The 16,910-nt window shown below is 34.8% G+C and overlaps 2 protein-coding genes across 5 annotated transcripts in view; both read left to right on the forward strand.

Annotated features, from left to right (window-relative positions):
- The window catches only part of LOC132914510 (protein maelstrom), a 348,506-nt gene that overhangs the window by 130,561 nt on the left and 201,035 nt on the right, over window positions 1-16,910 (forward strand). The gene's annotated exons all lie outside the window — the stretch shown is intronic.
- Window positions 1-16,910, forward strand: part of LOC132914508 (metabotropic glycine receptor-like) — a 197,200-nt gene that overhangs the window by 60,042 nt on the left and 120,248 nt on the right. For 2 of the 4 annotated variants that reach the window (XM_060973683.1, XM_060973682.1), the window contains exon 3: window positions 14,203-14,386. In XM_060973683.1, the coding sequence (XP_060829666.1) occupies window positions 14,331-14,386 (56 nt within the window). In that variant the 5' untranslated portion in view covers window positions 14,203-14,330. Of the gene's footprint in view, window positions 1-12,822; window positions 13,206-14,202; window positions 14,387-16,910 lie in introns of those variants that run through there. The other 2 variants (XM_060973684.1, XM_060973686.1) reach the window with 2 other exon arrangements.

A 16,910-nucleotide genomic window follows, 5' to 3' on the forward strand; every position in this document is an offset into this window, starting at 1 on the left:
GCGGCGATTCGATGGCGCCGAGTCTCGCTATTTCGAGGTGGCGAAATGGAACGGTAAAAACGAATACAATGAAAACACCGAAAGCCATTTGCCGGTGACGATGGACGATCAACGTGCCGGCAGTTTTTTACGCCCTCTGTTTTCCTAGATGATGCACGAATTTCCAGTAACTGTTGTTTCTTCCTCTTGGCAGATTTATGGTCGAATCGCATTCCACGTATTGGCAACTAAGTGATTGCGGATTTTGTCAACACCACCTAATGACAGTGATTGCGGATTTTGTCATTAGGTGGTGTTGACAAAATCCGCAATCACTTAGTTGCCAAGCCAATACTTACAAATATAAAATCAAGAAACATACGACGAATGTTGGATTATAATTCTATGCGTTAGGAAGGCAACTGGATCGTATCGATTTGACGAACCATATGAAACAGAACTGTTCATCCTGCCGAAAGAAATATAAATGGTGGCGATACAAAGAAGCAAAAATACTGGAACTTTGCGACGTTAATTAACGTTAAACGTTACTTTCAAATAAAATTCGAGGTAAAATCGCGTTCCTAATTTTGCAGCGGCGAAATGTAGAGCTACTCGAGACTGAAATATCCCTATCCCGGCGTTCCTCGGCGTGTCTATGAAGCAGCCATTTCAATTTTACAATAGCGTGTCGTTTATCATTTTGTTTGTTCGCGAACTTGCAAAGTAGTTATGAATAGAATGCCAAGTGGTAATAATTCTTGATGACAATACCTCCACAGATACACATACATAAGACAGGATAACGCGCATTAGGAAATGTAGCGTAAATAAATACGAACACGACAGATGGCGCGATAGTGCTATGAAAATGTATAGGGCCGGCGTGACCTTTTACGGGGCCTGGTTCAACAATTTTGCAGGGCCTGAATACACATTCAAACTTTTTTTTTTTTTTTATTTTATTTTGGTTATTTTACAATTTGTCCTTATGGACATTTGGTAAAGTGTTATATCTTGTTGGTGAGAAAAAAAAAAGAAAAAAAAAAATAAAAATAAAAAAATAAATATAGCATGTGGGCGGCTACCCCCAGCGGGGTGCCAGCTTCGTTTTTTCTAAGTTATATCTTTTATGTCATTCAAATTCTACGCTTAAATTTTACAACGAGGAATTATTTATTTACAAATGCTGTTACGTATTATATACTTTCTATAAGCAGTTTTTGAAACAAATCCAAGTAATATTTTTTCGCATTTATAATTCAAGGGGCAAAAAGGAACTATCGATGTAGTTTAATTTCTCTAAAAAGTACATTTGTCTGATCAACCCGATAGATAATTTAAGGGAATAATTGTTAGGTAATAAGCGGATACGTAACAGGCAAATGAAAGAAACACGCAGCCGCACGAAAGAGTAAGATAAGAAGTGAAAAATGTAAAACAGATAGAAATGTGTATACGTGCACGTTAAAATGTAGCTTCAGAGTGAAATGGTATCACGCTAGATTGACCCCGTTATCCTGAAAAGAGACGATCATTTAGAAGTCATGAGGATCGGATAAAAGACCTTTACAAATCCCAGGAAAATTCAAATTCGAATCGCAGCTGATAGATGGAACATTCAGGTTGATCCTGCGAGTATTCCAGATCGACGAGTTCCCTATGAAACCGTGTGCGCCTCTATTTATGCGCACGAAAGCCCGGAACACTCATCTTCCATTCATAGTCAGCCACCTTTTTCCTCTCAGCCTATTCAGCCTCTGCACGTATGCAACCACACTCGATCATACTGCGATCCGTATCGGACCGAGCAGCCAACCAATCGTCGATTAGACAAGAGACTTCCCAGGGCGCACGTGTCATCGATACGCCACTGTCGATACTGGTCTTTGTTACTGTGGCGCCATCTGAAATCGCGATTATCGGAATTAAAAATTGATAAATTGAGAGGATCATGGAATTTGATATTTCCAGACGCAAAGCGCGATGCTCTAAGATCTCGTCGAGAGAAATTTGAAACCAGCGATCAATTTACAGACTGTGGATTCGCTCGTGAATTTTTCGGAAACTTAAGATTCCACAATTTCATTTAGCAAACGAGACAAATTTCTCTTGTAATATAAAACTCTTATATAAAAAATAATCTGTCCGATTGTACTACAAACGTATCTGCCACGCCCTCTACGACCTTTATGTATTAAGATCTAAAATCTCCCGAATCGATGTTTCCAACTGGATGAGCTGATGGAGCTACGAGCTGGTCGTAAGACGAATTACGAGAAGGATGGGGCTCTTGGGTCACTACGAACGTCTACCTTTGTGGTTTCGTGTTTTCAGGTCGTTGGATCTGTAACTGGATGAGAAAGGAAATGTCAGGATTATTTATAAGTTGATATTTAAAGGCGAATCCTCTTTTCCTCGATGAATACGAAATTATTGGCGTAACATGGCTGATGCCTATGATAGCAAGACGCTCGATTCGTATTCTAAACCGAGACTGTCGATATTTGGAACTGTCCAAGTTACAAGGCGCGAAATTGGGATTGCCAGAATTTGGCATAGTCGAGATGATGCCGTGTCACATTGCGATTGATAGAATTTCAAGTTTCCTGCAATTTGCCACTGGCATCTGAAATTTTCAAATTCTAGCACTCGAATCCTCTTGGACTAAATTTTTAGCACCTGGACTTCGATCGATCGTGCCTCGCTGTTACAGTATTTCGAAATGAAGTTTCAGGCTTCGAGAGTGTTGCAGAATTTCCACCAAATTCTAGTCTAATATTCAGAAACTTTCTCAAAGAATATTGAAAATTAACAATCATAAGTTTACGAACAACTTGAGGACACAGTCTGCTAGCTCCATTTAGTTTCCAGTACCGCGATGTCAACCTAACCTAACTTCACGGTGGAGTCACTCGACTTTTAAAGGTTACATCATTGAACAACCGGCTTCTCTTATCCACCAATGCCGTGTTACGTTAATTTATAACGGATACAGTACATGGACGTTCTTCCATCACACCCACCGGTCTAGTTTCTATTGGATGAGCCTAGAACGATTAGAAAAGGAGGCCTCGGTCAGCACCTCGGGACCAGCGTTCATTCGATTATCCCCCAGCTGAAAAGTTAACCTGACTGGTGAACGACAGACTGGCCGTGGTAGAAAATATGTTTAGCCCCGTTTGCCGATACCTAACGGTGTCTGGTCGCACGATCCAGGTCGGGCGAAAATCTAATCGCCACTCTTGTAGCAAAGAGCTGTTGAAATCTGACAAGAAACTTGGATGGTTGATGTGAAAGGTCAGTGTAGTCCAGCATAATAAGCACGGCCTTGTAGCTGATCGATGCAAGTGGAAATAGTATTGACCAATGGTCGGATCGATTCCTAGCTAGACCTGTCTTATGGAACCCAGTATTTTTATACTTCTTGTGCTTCTCCGATCTAGGGGCTGAATATCCAGGCCATTTCTTCATTTAATTCACTATCAAAATTTCATTTAGCCTTTGATTAATTTCCCATGGAGTAAAAAGTCTCGCGAATGGGAACCTCTCTCATTCTTATTGGATTGGACCATTCAAAAACAATCTTTCAAATTACCTGCAAGGTAATATCTAGACCGTTTGATTAACTTTGGTTCGATCGAATAATTTCGGTCTTGTCGATCGAAGATTATTCAATTTTCGTTAAAAAATCGGTTAAAAAACAATTTTACAATTTAGAAGCTTCAATGTAGAGTGTTTACGTTGCTCAATTAATACTGATCGCACGAAAAGATTTCGTTAGCGAAAGCTTGTTCGATCCTCGTTAGGTTAGGTAATTTGAAACTAGTTTAACCTTTGACAAAGTTTGATTCGACTAAAAAATGTCATTGTTTCAATCGCCTGTTTCCATTGCATATGAAAGTACAAATGCCTTGATCAATATTCCGGCGAATTTCAAGTTAAGAGTATGAAATATTCCTTTAAATTATCCAGCCTGAAGTGGATCTGTGCTAGAAATACATGTCACCAATCCTAAGTCAGGTGCCTTGGAACACGATAAATGTTTCATCGTTCGCTCGACCGAGAATAAAGCTATTTCGACCGGGATCTTTGTTCCTCTTTCCAATTCTGATCAATAATCTAACGTGATCCTGCTCTAGAAATACATCAGACCACCTTTATCAAGAATGTCTCTGCAAACATGGCCGTAGGTCCAACAGGGATATACTGAGAATTGTTCACTAGTTCATAGTGATTTTCAGGTTGAGAATGACTGTGTAATTAAAAGCAGCTGTATTAATACAGATAGCCAATTGTATAGTTTTAGTACAGATACTCAGTCGAGTGTAAACTTCGTTTAGTTCTACTTTCAGATAACTCGAGATTCATTGACTTGACAAATGGAAGCAGATGGAAGAATTTTAATAGGTTCGCAGTGGCAAAGTGATTTTATGGTCGAATTTAACCCAGAACCGGTCTAATTTTAGTTCGAGCAAGGAAAAAGCAATGGAACAAAATTTTATAGGAGAATTGGAATTTATCTTATATTTTATATGCACAATTATTTCTGTATTTATTTTTATATTCGTTATATATTTTCTGTTAGTGCTAGAATATTGATTTTAGAATTTCTGCATTCGACGAGTACGTATAATAAAATTTTATTCAAGTGCTTGGCTACAATGTATAAATATATATAGTTGTTTCAATCAATTTTAACATTTCGTCAAATTTATCTGACAAAGATTTTTTCAAATGCCAATCGCAAAGTATCAAGTCCCCAGAATTCAGATAACCTAGCTAACTAACCTAAAAATTGACGTTTCAAACCGATCGAATATTTTCTCCAGGACTCAGCTCTTTTCATCCATAAATGGCCCTTTCGAGTTTGGAATCTGGAGCAGGACGATTATCCCCGGGCACGTCCTCTTTTTAATTAATTCGCATTAACCACGGCCCAGTCTGGTATTTGATAATGAAAGCCACCGTTTGGAAGGCTGATCGTCGTAAAACGAGCTGCGTATCTCAATCACGTGATCACGGGGGCAAATCCTGTTTAAGCTGGATACAACACTGCCGCTAATATCGTTTCGTTATCGGCTGGAAGTGTCGTAGCCCGACGATATATCCAGATTTCTCCACGATTCAGCCAATATTCACACGACGTTCTATTCCTCTGTTCTCGTACTTTGCAATAAACCTACTATCCTCTTTCTCTTTCTTTCCCCAGGAATAATCTAACTAGGATACAAAGACGTTATTGGAATCTGTCTGATCTGGACTGAATTCACCTATCGAACGATGAACGGTTATTTATCGTCTACTATGTTCGAAGAAAGCAGAAGCCATCTTGCTCCCTTTATCTACATACGCGTCTCTGTAAAGTTAGGTTAGAATCTGAAGGTTTTATCTCGTTTAAAGTTTCAGGTGGCAGGTTTGTATGGGGAATGTAAGGAATACATAGTTCCATTTTTTGATATAACATAGGTGGAATTATGGAGTTAATTGGATCTTATTAGACTGTAGGTGTCTTATTCACAGGTCCATTGTTCTGACCCAAGCAATCTTAATTCTCCTCGTCGAAAACCTATCACCACAGCAATATTAATATTAATGAAACAAAAAGAAATAGAAACACACGAAATTGAACTAATTTCTAAGAATAAGCTTTGCTAGATTTCCATTGGAAAGGTTCGTCTGTAATCAAATACTCGTTTGGAAATTGTTTCTTAACTCTGTTTCATTTTCACGCTACCATCGCTTCGGACAAAAGGCCGAAAGCTGAATTCACTTAAGAAGTTTCCATTTGGTAACTTTAAAAACCGTTTTCCAATTAAAAGCCTGCGCGAATTCGGCCGGAAGTGAATCAGCATCACTCGGTGGAGCAAAGTCGAGCGCCGTCTCTGTAGCTTTCCTAAGAGCTGCAGCTGTAGCGATCCGCTCGAGGAAAGAGTTCGAACGAGGTAAAAAAGCAACGCGGCCCGATTGTCCGGCGCCGCGTAAAATCTTAGTGGTTGATAAATAACGAAGCAGGAAAAATACTACCGGTGTTCCACTCTGTGTCTATTAACGGCGACTTAAATTATTGTGGCATTCTTGTTTTAAAAGACACAGAAAGAGCATCGTAAAAGCAAAGGTACGAAAGAAACGACAGAGGAAGAAACTGGCCCTTTGGGAAATCCTTTGATAACATCTAGGGAGACCCCAGATTATTCTGTGAAATTGCGGCGCGAGATGTGTCTGGTAGACTACTAATTTGTAGGGAATTTATGTAAAGTCTTAAAGTTTAGTATGTTCACTATGGCGTGTTTAAAGACAATAATAATATATATATTTTTTATTTTGTTTTAATAAAATTAATATAATACCTAAACTTTATAAGTCAAATTAGTCAACTCTGTTTCTTGAGAATTTCTCTATTTCGTTTGTATAAGTTGACAATTAATGTTCTATTCTGAACAAGCTTCCGTAATTCTGACTTACTCCCATAAAGATACCCAAGAATATTAAGTATGTTACCTAAATATGCCAAGTATATTTAGGTATATTACTTGAGTATATTACTGGATTAAAACTTTTAGAATTACGAAACTTCGTTACAAAACCTTCTATATAAATTCTTCATGTAATCTAATCAACAATTCATGGGTTAGGCTGGTATAGGTTATCCTAGTATAGGTTAGGACTCGTGCAATATTTACTCGAACCGGCTGTTACGTTACTTTGCGTAACTGGATGGTAAATATCAAAGTGCCAGAGTTAATTAGCATAGGTAAAAATGTTAATTACCAACCAAAGCGTGAGGTTATATTACGATCTATGTAGTGTTCGAGATTAAACCAGCTCAATCTTAAGAACAACGTTAACGTGGGTTTCTTAATTTTGCACCCTACGCCCATGCCGTGGGGTTGGCATTGCTAGCAATTCGCATCTCCAAGATGTTCTTTCCAGTAACTTAATACCATGGTGTCCTCTGAGTATTCCTAAGGGAATTTTTGGGTCAACGTATATTTTCAGTGTTTATAGTTCCTTTCTCGTAGCGATGGTCCAGAGAATTTGCAATTTAATGATAACCACCCCGAAGCCATGTTGGATATCGTGTTTTATGAATAAGTGGCTTGTATCGATGTGAACGGTCTGTACAGAAGTCTTTGAGTCATTGACAATATAAAATCACGTCTTACTTTAATTCGAAACTATTGATATTTCGCTTTACCAAGTCGTTCTTTTTCAATTCTATCTAGCGTCTTGTCGAATAGTTTTTCAACGAGTTCATTCTTCGATGAGATGTGAATTATTTAAAAAGTTTGTCGCGGAAAATCCCGGTTCAGAGCAATAAAATCATCCCTGAAGGAATATTTCTACATCAAGGACGCGGAAGATCCAATTCTATTTCGCATGACCGTTATTTATTCCGCTTAATCCCAACCTCCATCATCGCGCTTTATACACCCACGTCTGAGGCCTGTTTCACCTACTTCCTCTCGCCAGTTTCCGTCCTCTTTAAATCTTCTCGCAAGCCGAATCCCAGATTCAGCTGCTGGTATATTCGCTAGTGAGAGCTAGGAATAGTTCCAAATGAACATGGATGCTCGGAAATATGGTTTCACGGAGATTTAAGGCGAAGACGAGATAAGGTCTTGAGAAAAGCATTTTCACACAGATAGAATTCAAAAGTGTGACATTTTGTTCAGTCGAATAATCAGCGCAAGAGTTAGGTTAGGAGTGAGGTTATGCGGTAGGAGGGACTTGTTAAGATATTTGACTCCATGATGTCTCATTGCGTTCTTATAACAGTGGGAAATCTTTCCATAAAATATTCCAAATGGTCACAAGTTGATTGGTTCATAAATTACAGTATATCAGCAGTCACTGTTATTAAGTATATCTAAATTGATCTATATTGTGTCATACCTATTATCTATACCTGTATTATATTGTCTATTATCTATAATAGAATCCATTTCTGAAACGTGAATAGTAATTAGCACAATGGTAGCCCTGGTAATATGATGATGATGGTAACACTGTTTGTCTTTAAATGTAGGATGTGTATATGTGTAGAGAGGATTGGTGTGCTTATGAAACAGAATTAGGTTATTTCTTGCTGGTATAACGGGCTGTCCTTGGTTAATTATCTCGAATTCTTTTTCTGTAGCTGATCTGTTAATTATCAGTTAAGTCAATAAAGCGGATAGTCTATTTCACTGATTATTGATTAAGGTTATACACGTTTGAGGATGCAAATGAATGGGTATGTTTTTTCCTGAAATGTAATTGGGTCATGTCTAGGTTTTGGTTAATTTAATTGGTATTTTGGAAAGTCTCTCATATTATAATTAATCTGATCCAAATTCATAAGTGAACATCCCGTATGTTTCTCTGTATTATTACACATTGTGAAAATTTTTGTAAAATCTGTAAATTTGAATTTCCCACGAATGCATAAAAAATGAGTTTCCTGGATCTACCAATTCCTATTACCAGCACTGGTAGCGTATTGTCACTCAATGAAAAAGAAACTCTGAACAAAGCACCAAGGGAATTGCGGTATATATTCAGCTCATCCATAGAAATGAGGCTGTATTCCAGCAACCAGATACACGTAAGTATCTGCAGTAAAGTACATCGGTTATTCTTAAAATTTGTGAATTTTGTAAATATTGTAATATTTGTAAATTTTGTAAATATTATCAAATTTGTAAACTTTCTATTGTAAAATTTGTACATAAGGCTGCCCAGCCTAACCTATATCTATCATCAAGAATGGCACAAAACATTGTTAGCTAACAAAAGGCATGCTGAACAAAGCACGAAGAAAATCGCGTTATCTTCGGTCGATTCGTAGAAACAAGATCATGTCCCACCAACCGGATATAAGGTAGCTACAATAAAGCGCGGTGATCATAGTTAGTCCATGAAGCGAGTATAGGTTAGGATCGCGCGATGTAAAGTTATCGTCGAATAAAGCGGGCTCAACGAATGGAGACAATGCTGTCAGGATTCCAGTGCAAATAACGTTTCTCGCATTCCCCAGGCCGGAAGTAGGGTGAGACCGATAAAGCCCCAGCAATTTCGTCCGGAACGGAAGCTTACGGCAAATAAGAGCGTTATCGATAGACAGAGTAGGAAACGAATGCGGCTAAGGAAACAACGGCTTCGACGAAACGCTATTTCCGTCATCTGCTCGACCCTTCGCGGTAATTTCCTTCCCTGTTTGTGTTTTTCAACGGACCTTTTACTGGCTATTCTTTTCTCTCTTCCTCTCTCTTTTTCTTTCTCTCGCTACCTTATTCCGCTTTAACTGTAGTTTGGTATACATGGCGAGTGTATACAAGTATAAAAGAAAGTTTAAAATTAACACCTATACCAATATTGTACGATATTGGTAGCAGTCATCTACAGCAGATAGAAGGCAATTTACAAAGTAAACAGTACAAAAGACACTATAATTTTACTACACGATTATACTACAGGATAGGCGACTGTTACCAACATGGTAAAAAATGTCAAGTCTAGTTAAAAGTAACCAAAATTCATATGCACCGATTTTTAAACTTTTTTCTATCTGCCATTGTCTTCTGTAGCGCACATTACATTTATTCATTGATCTTATTAAATATAAATCCATCTTGTAGAATTATGGTATGCACCTTTGTACTTCCTATTTTATAAACTTTCTCTTCTCACTGTACTTCCCTGTGTAAATTATAATTATCCGCTCGTTATTGAGGTTAGGTTGATTTTGAAGAGGAAATTTTAGGTGTTAGGAGTGAAAATTATAGTATGGGGTTGGAGAATATTGTGAGGAGACAGTTCTCGGTTTTAGGAGGCGATGAAGCTTTTAGGCAAGGTTAAGTTAGGTTATTTAGAGTAATAGCGCGGGAAGTGGTCTCGTATCGCCGAAAGTACTCTAGGTGAAGTATTTAGGAATTAATAGTCATCTCGCGAGAAGACAATGATAGTGATCGAGATTTAAAAAAATATTGAATTTTGAAGAAAAAAGATTAGGGGAAATAGAAATGAGAAACAAAGAAATTATAGAAACTTATATAAAAGTAAAATATTAATAAATCGTAAAAATTTCCATTTTAATACTCATCATCAAAACTGAAAGATTTAAATACGTGAAATCTGAATACATAGCTACAATGAGATTGACCTTAATTAAATTAAAATTTCTTTTTCTGAATTTATTAACGTTCTCTCTTTTCTAAATTCTTTTTTATTCTTAATTCTTGTTTAAATTAGTTGAGATTTAAATATGTCAGTAAATCGGAAGAAGATGATCCGTCAGTAGAATTCGCTTGCGACAGCTGTACAAAATATTCGTCGATATAGCAGTGGACCGCACTATCTCGTGCAACAATAAAACAGTCGCCAGATTAAAAAGTTTATGGAAAACAGGGGCAATAAATCAAACTTTATCTTGGCTTGCAATTTTTTTGATACAAATTTCGCATTTCCCGTGAAGTCATTCTAAATCTACGATTCCAAACGCTTAACCAATTTAACAATGTATAGAATTATATTGGGAAAATATGAGATAAAAAAATGCTGTAAAACCAGCAGCACAAATTGATTCCTTTTTTCCTGCTTGTCTTTTTAGTTTATAATATCGTAAAATATATCAATTTACAAACTCTTGCTATCTTTAAAGACAATATTTCATCATACGAGGCATATTCGATGTAAATTGAACATAACCTTAACTTTACCTGATTTAACTGAAACCTAACCTATACTTGGTGAAACCTTCACCCTTCATGATCGTATAATGTACATTTCATTTAAAGTTCGAATATTATGGAAAGCCTGGGGGATAGAAGATTTTAGTTAAGTATGAGTAAAGGTATTACGATTTCAAAATCGATTTCACGTGATCGAAGTTCATAGGAGAGTTAAAGAGTGGGGTGGGCCAAGGGGAAATGTTAAACTTCATCCAGAATTCGTAATCTCGAACAAAATTCTTCTGTTGCCTCTTCTGTCGATGAACGAAGCCGAGATACGAGGGGAACCACCCCTTTTCCACCCTTCGTGCTAGACTTCTTTTAAGAGCCTGAAGCTGTAGCCTGTCGAATCGACGATCAGAAATGTATGGAAGTTGAATTTCTCACCTAACGCGTCTCGTATATTTTGCACGGCTTCCGGATTCGAATATCGCTTCAAATCTTATGATCCAAATGTAAGAAACGGAAAAATCGTCGATATCGTTTCGTTCTTGGAGAATCTCCACGTTCCATGAAAAATGGGATCCCGAGTTTGAAAAGTGCTTACTTATAGAAATAAAAAAGAGAATTCTTTTTCCTTCTTTTTATATGTTACAGTTTTTACAAATTTGTACAAATGATCAATTTTCTTACTCATGTAGATCGTAGATTTCCAAAATTTCAGTCTTCGAGATCTTTTGTTTATACAGATTATATGTACGAATTATTTGTGCAAATTTTCATATAATTATTTATGCAAATTATTGAAACAAATTTTCAGAGAAAATTTCCATTTTGTTAATTAAACTATTAATTACAGAAAGTTAGAAATTCAATACTTGTATTGAAATGAGCATTTATTTAAATTGTATCATTATCATCTTTAATATTTCATGTTTCGAATATTAAAATGAAAATATTATAAAATTACTTGATATAATGTAATACCGAATAAATAAGAAATTTGTATTATTATCGTTTTCCTTCTGTTTATATCGTTATTGAAATATTCAAATTAAATGTGAATTTATATTTTCTATTTCCATTAAATAAAATTTTCCATGAAATATCAATATTCTTGTAATTCTTGTTAACATAACTTTTTCCTTGTGTATATGTAATTATAGTAATATGCACGTTGAATTATTTAACAAAATATAGTACAAAAACTACCGCGCGGGACAGGTTGGACGTAACTTTTTATCGAAGATTTCCTATATACGCGAGTTATTATCCATGAACAGAATGAAAAACGAAATCGACAGGCTGACCATTGTTTCTCAACGAGAGAAGATGCGAGAAAATCTGCTTCGAGCTGTTAATTAATTCTTCCGCTATTGATCATGCTCGATAATATCTCATTTTATATTTCGCAGTCTCCTCAAATTCACTCGATATTTTCTTCGTTGGCGAATAAAAATCGTAAACGTATAATCTCCCAACAAACACCAGAAACAAAGGGAAACGAAATCGTCAGATGTGCCAGTGAAATGTATTTAGTAAAATACAAATACGAATAACGATACGAAAATATCCGATATGTCCATTGAAAAAAATCCTACTTTGTGTTTTTAATTTGAAAAATCCTCTGTTTGTTGCGGATATATTTGAATAATACGTCGGATCAAAATATAAAATATACTGTTTTTTTGTACAAATTTTCCTTGTCCATTGCACGATACGATCATTGAAACCGTGAACATTCGATAAAATTGATATGTTGTTGGAGACTAATATTTGATAGATCAATATAGGTTATTCTCTTTTTCTCATTTCAATAAATAGTATTAAATATATTTACGTTAGATGTACGAAATAAGTTCCTTGTTGGGTCATAAGTAATTATTAGACTGCGGATTTTTATGCAATTTAATCGAACAAATGGAATTTAAGTAGAAATTTATTTCACCCATTGAATATTAAAATAAATACTGTACTTTGAATATGTTGTATATTTTTACATATTTTCCAATTTTTAATCTCCTATAAACGCGTAAAAATCCGCAATCTAATTATAATCTGGCTTAATGTCTACATTAATATTAATATCTAATTATACATACTATTGGATTATAGATGACTAAGAATTTCGATATTTGCGCAGCTGCTTTGTTTTGATACATTCAAACGCTTCTGCATCGAATAACAGATGACGTATACACTCAGTTCCTGTATTATTTTTCTTATATTGTAACCTAACGTTCAATCGGCGCTAGCGTTCTGCGTTCCACAATTTCAATCAGTTCGATTTGAGTAAACATCGAGGACGGTACAAGTGACGTCGGTCGTATCGTTCCGCGCTAGTATTAAGTAATACGTATAAAAGCATCGCAATTCAGAAATTTCTCTATCCTCTTCTTCACAGTGCCGATCGAAGTAATTAGTTTTAGAATCTCTAACTTCCTTGTGCGGTTCTGGTGATAAATTTCGTTAATGGTAAGTGATAAATTTCAATACATTTAATCTAGAAGCGATCTAACCTAAACTGTTGCTGGCCCATTGAAGTATTGCGGATTTTTATCATAGACATATCGTGTAAACGTTAATAATAAATTTTAATGCTAAACGATCAAAATAGAGTTAACCCTTAATCTGTAAACGTGAATATTTATATATTTAGGTTAAGAGTTTCTCGCAACGTAATGCGTAGAAAACCTTTCTTCTGTCGTCTAGAAACAGTTATTCGACAAAAGCTTTACGATAACCTTAATTTAGAACGTTTGATAGTGTTATATGAATGTTTTTGGATTTATTTTTTTTTTTTATTTTATTTTGATTATTTTACAATTTGTCCTTATGAACATTTGGTAAAGTGTTATATCTTATTGGTGAAGAAAAAAAAATAAAATAAAAATAAATATAGCATGTGGGTGGCTACCCCCAGCGGGGTGCCAGCTTCGTTTTTTCTAAGTTATATCTTTTATGTGATTTCTTTTAACAAGCATTACCTGTTGAAAAATGCATAGGTTATGAAAGACTCAGGTTTACATTTTTTAGGTTACCGTAAAAATATTTTACGGTTTAAGGATTAAAAATACGCAGTCTAGTATTAATTAATGTAACCTAGACTATTTTTAATTTAACCTGACTGTTATAATACCTGTTTTAGTATTATAGATTGCCAATATAAGCGCGATACATGCCATATTTTAAACGTGTACACGTGATTATTTCTATAAATATCAGAAATACGAAACATTGTTTCGGATATACGTGTGTTGTATGCAAGACAAAAGAGAACAACGCGATGTTCTCATATTTACGTTTCCTTTATCTTTCATACGATAAGTTTTGCAAGACCAGAGGCAAACTATCTTTCGATCTATTCATTTATCGACTCGAGCGCCTCATACCTTTTCGTAGAGAATTAAAAACTGCATATCATAGAAGCATAGTTCCATTTAGATGAGTTACATCACTATTGAATTATATTATTTATGTTCTATATTTTATACATTTAATCTTAAATTAATAAAATAAAAATATACTTGCTGTCATGTAAAGTTTATCGAAATTTATTTCGTTGTTCCAGGTTTCCACACGTATACACTGAACGAAACGACTCATACGGAACGCGAGGAAGACGAAATCCTGACGGTGAAATACGAGGATGGTAGATGGTCGAAACCCTACTACGATTGCGGCGGTGGAAATATTTGGATGTTGACCTACACTGTTCCCTTTTTCGGATATGTCAACGACACCTACTTTTTCAAGTAAGTCGTTTATATTCTATGAATTTCGAAATTGCAGTGGTAAGTGCTGCAAATGTCAGAACCGATGATTTTCAACGTAGACAGGAAACGTGTATATGGTTTTTTAGTTCTAGACTTATTTCATTTATCTGGGGAATTTTATGGATGTTTCGAAAGGAAGATTTGTTCGATAAATTCGTTAATTGTGTAGATTTTTCTTTTAAATAATTTTTTTTTAATTTAATTTTATCGAGGTCGTTTATTTTATAATATTCCTCTTTCAAGCTGAATCTTTCATTAAAACTAGAATTTCTCTAAATCGTCTACCATTCGAATTTTAAGTAAAGTAATGAATAATGCAATTAGTATAATTAACGCAATTTCATTCAATTTTTTATATTTATTTCTTTTACAAGAGAATGTCTACCGTGCCTAACATTTTCGTTTCCTGTCTATTGTAATTTACCACTATCGTGCTATTAATTTATTATATGCGCTATCTATCTACGCTGGCTATTTTGTTATAACAAATAAATCGAAGAATCTCCACCAGAAGGAATTTTCATGATTTCTTCTAATCCTCTGCAAATTTAACAACATCGCAAAATTGCAAGAGCTTTCTCTTTTATAGACACCGAGTAATTTCTTTCGTGATCAACGCAACGTAAGTTATGATCGTCTCGTTTATGGTACTAATATGGAGAACTATAACAGACCATATAATAGTCTTATTAAAACTCGTACGTCAAACTGAAGATTTATAGAGATTAAATTTGATAGCAGATTTATAAAGATAGAAATTTCGCTCCGTCGCTTTCCAGCGTTTCAACTAATATACTTCGATATCATCGTCAAAAAGATTTTTTACGATAAAGGTACAAGTGATGGTTGATATCTGTGATAGCCGTCGACGACGGTATTCAACGTATTGTTCGATAATAAAATTTTTACTCATTCCGTCGTGGGATTAGACATTTTAGAAATTTTCGAGAAACAATAGGAACGAATTTTTTAGTTTCTAGTAGAAAATATGTAATTTTAATATTTGTTGACAATAAAGCGTTGTTCCGTTCGTTGGGAGCTTTCACGTCACGAATATAGCTTTTCAAATCGCTTGCGAACGAAGCGGCTTATATGTTCTTTCTTTTTTTCCCCAGGAGTTATTACAAAAAATTTTTGAAAAACCGTGCGGCAACGGCTGGAACGATAACGGACGCGTTTTTGAACTATGAATTCCTTAACTTCTCCGCAACTCGATCGTCTGCACTTTATAAACTTTCTAATAAAACTTTCTTCCTCGTTTTTATTCTGTACGCGCCATTTTGGGCAAGTAATGCTCTACAAATATGATATATCGTTTCATTAACCTATTAACCAATTGATGATGTATTAATATACAAGTAGCAATTTTAAATTTCTTTTAGTCTACCCATTTTTATATTTCCATGTTTAATTCTATAATTTTTGTCCATGTGTAATATTCTGTTTCATTAATCTGTTAACCAATTGGCAATATATTATTCTAATGCACTTGTGGCAATTTAAAATTGTCTTTAGTTCATCCCTCAGCATATTTGCATATAGAATTTTATAATTTATTTCCATTTATAATTTTCTAATCTAATTCCATGTATAATTGTATATTTCATTAAGATATTCATCTCTTTCATCATTCAATTAAACAATTGGTAGTATGTTAATCTACAAGTAGCAATTTCTTTTCTTTTCTTTTTTTCTTTTATTTAATTTGTACTTTACAATTTGTCCAGCTGGACATTCGGTAAATTTTTCTAGCTAAATAGCATTTGAAACTATTTTTATACCTTGCATATTTCCATGTATAATTTTATGATCTTCGTGTATGTATAATATTCTGTTTTATTAATCTATTAACTAATTGGCAAGTAAAAATCTTCTTTAGTCCATCCATTTGCATATTTCCATGTATAATTTCATAATCTATTTTCGCATGTAATCCTATACTTTATTTTCATACGTAATTTCATAATTTATTTTCATGTACAATATTCTCTTTCCCTAATCTGTTAACCAAATTGGTAATACATTAATTTACAAGTAGCAATTTTAAACTACTTTTGGTCCAGCGCTTTTGTATATTTTCATAAATATATATATATATATATATATATATATATTTAAAATTTAATATAGGAGGTTAAATTATATATATACTATAATTCAATCTCCACGTTTAATTTATTTTCTTGTACATAATGTACATGCAATATTGCGTGAAAGTAAATAGCATAGAACTAATATAACTAGACGCACGTGGTTGGAATAAACAAACAATGGAATATTTACTAAACACGGGCTTTAAACAAAACACACAACCGTGTAGAGAAACCTTGATATCGAATAATATAGAAGCTTCACATATGTTATATCTTCTATCTATAATATATGTCATATACAATATCTCGACAAATTTCAGCTTTTTCACTCACCCACACTGTCCCTTTCACGTATATCATCGTGTGCCGTAGGCAATTAATTTCCAACATAATTACTACACGGATCATAT

This window comes from Bombus pascuorum, chromosome 15, assembly GCF_905332965.1.
Source record: "Bombus pascuorum chromosome 15, iyBomPasc1.1, whole genome shotgun sequence".
In the NCBI taxonomy this organism is placed as follows: domain Eukaryota; kingdom Metazoa; phylum Arthropoda; class Insecta; order Hymenoptera; family Apidae; genus Bombus; species Bombus pascuorum.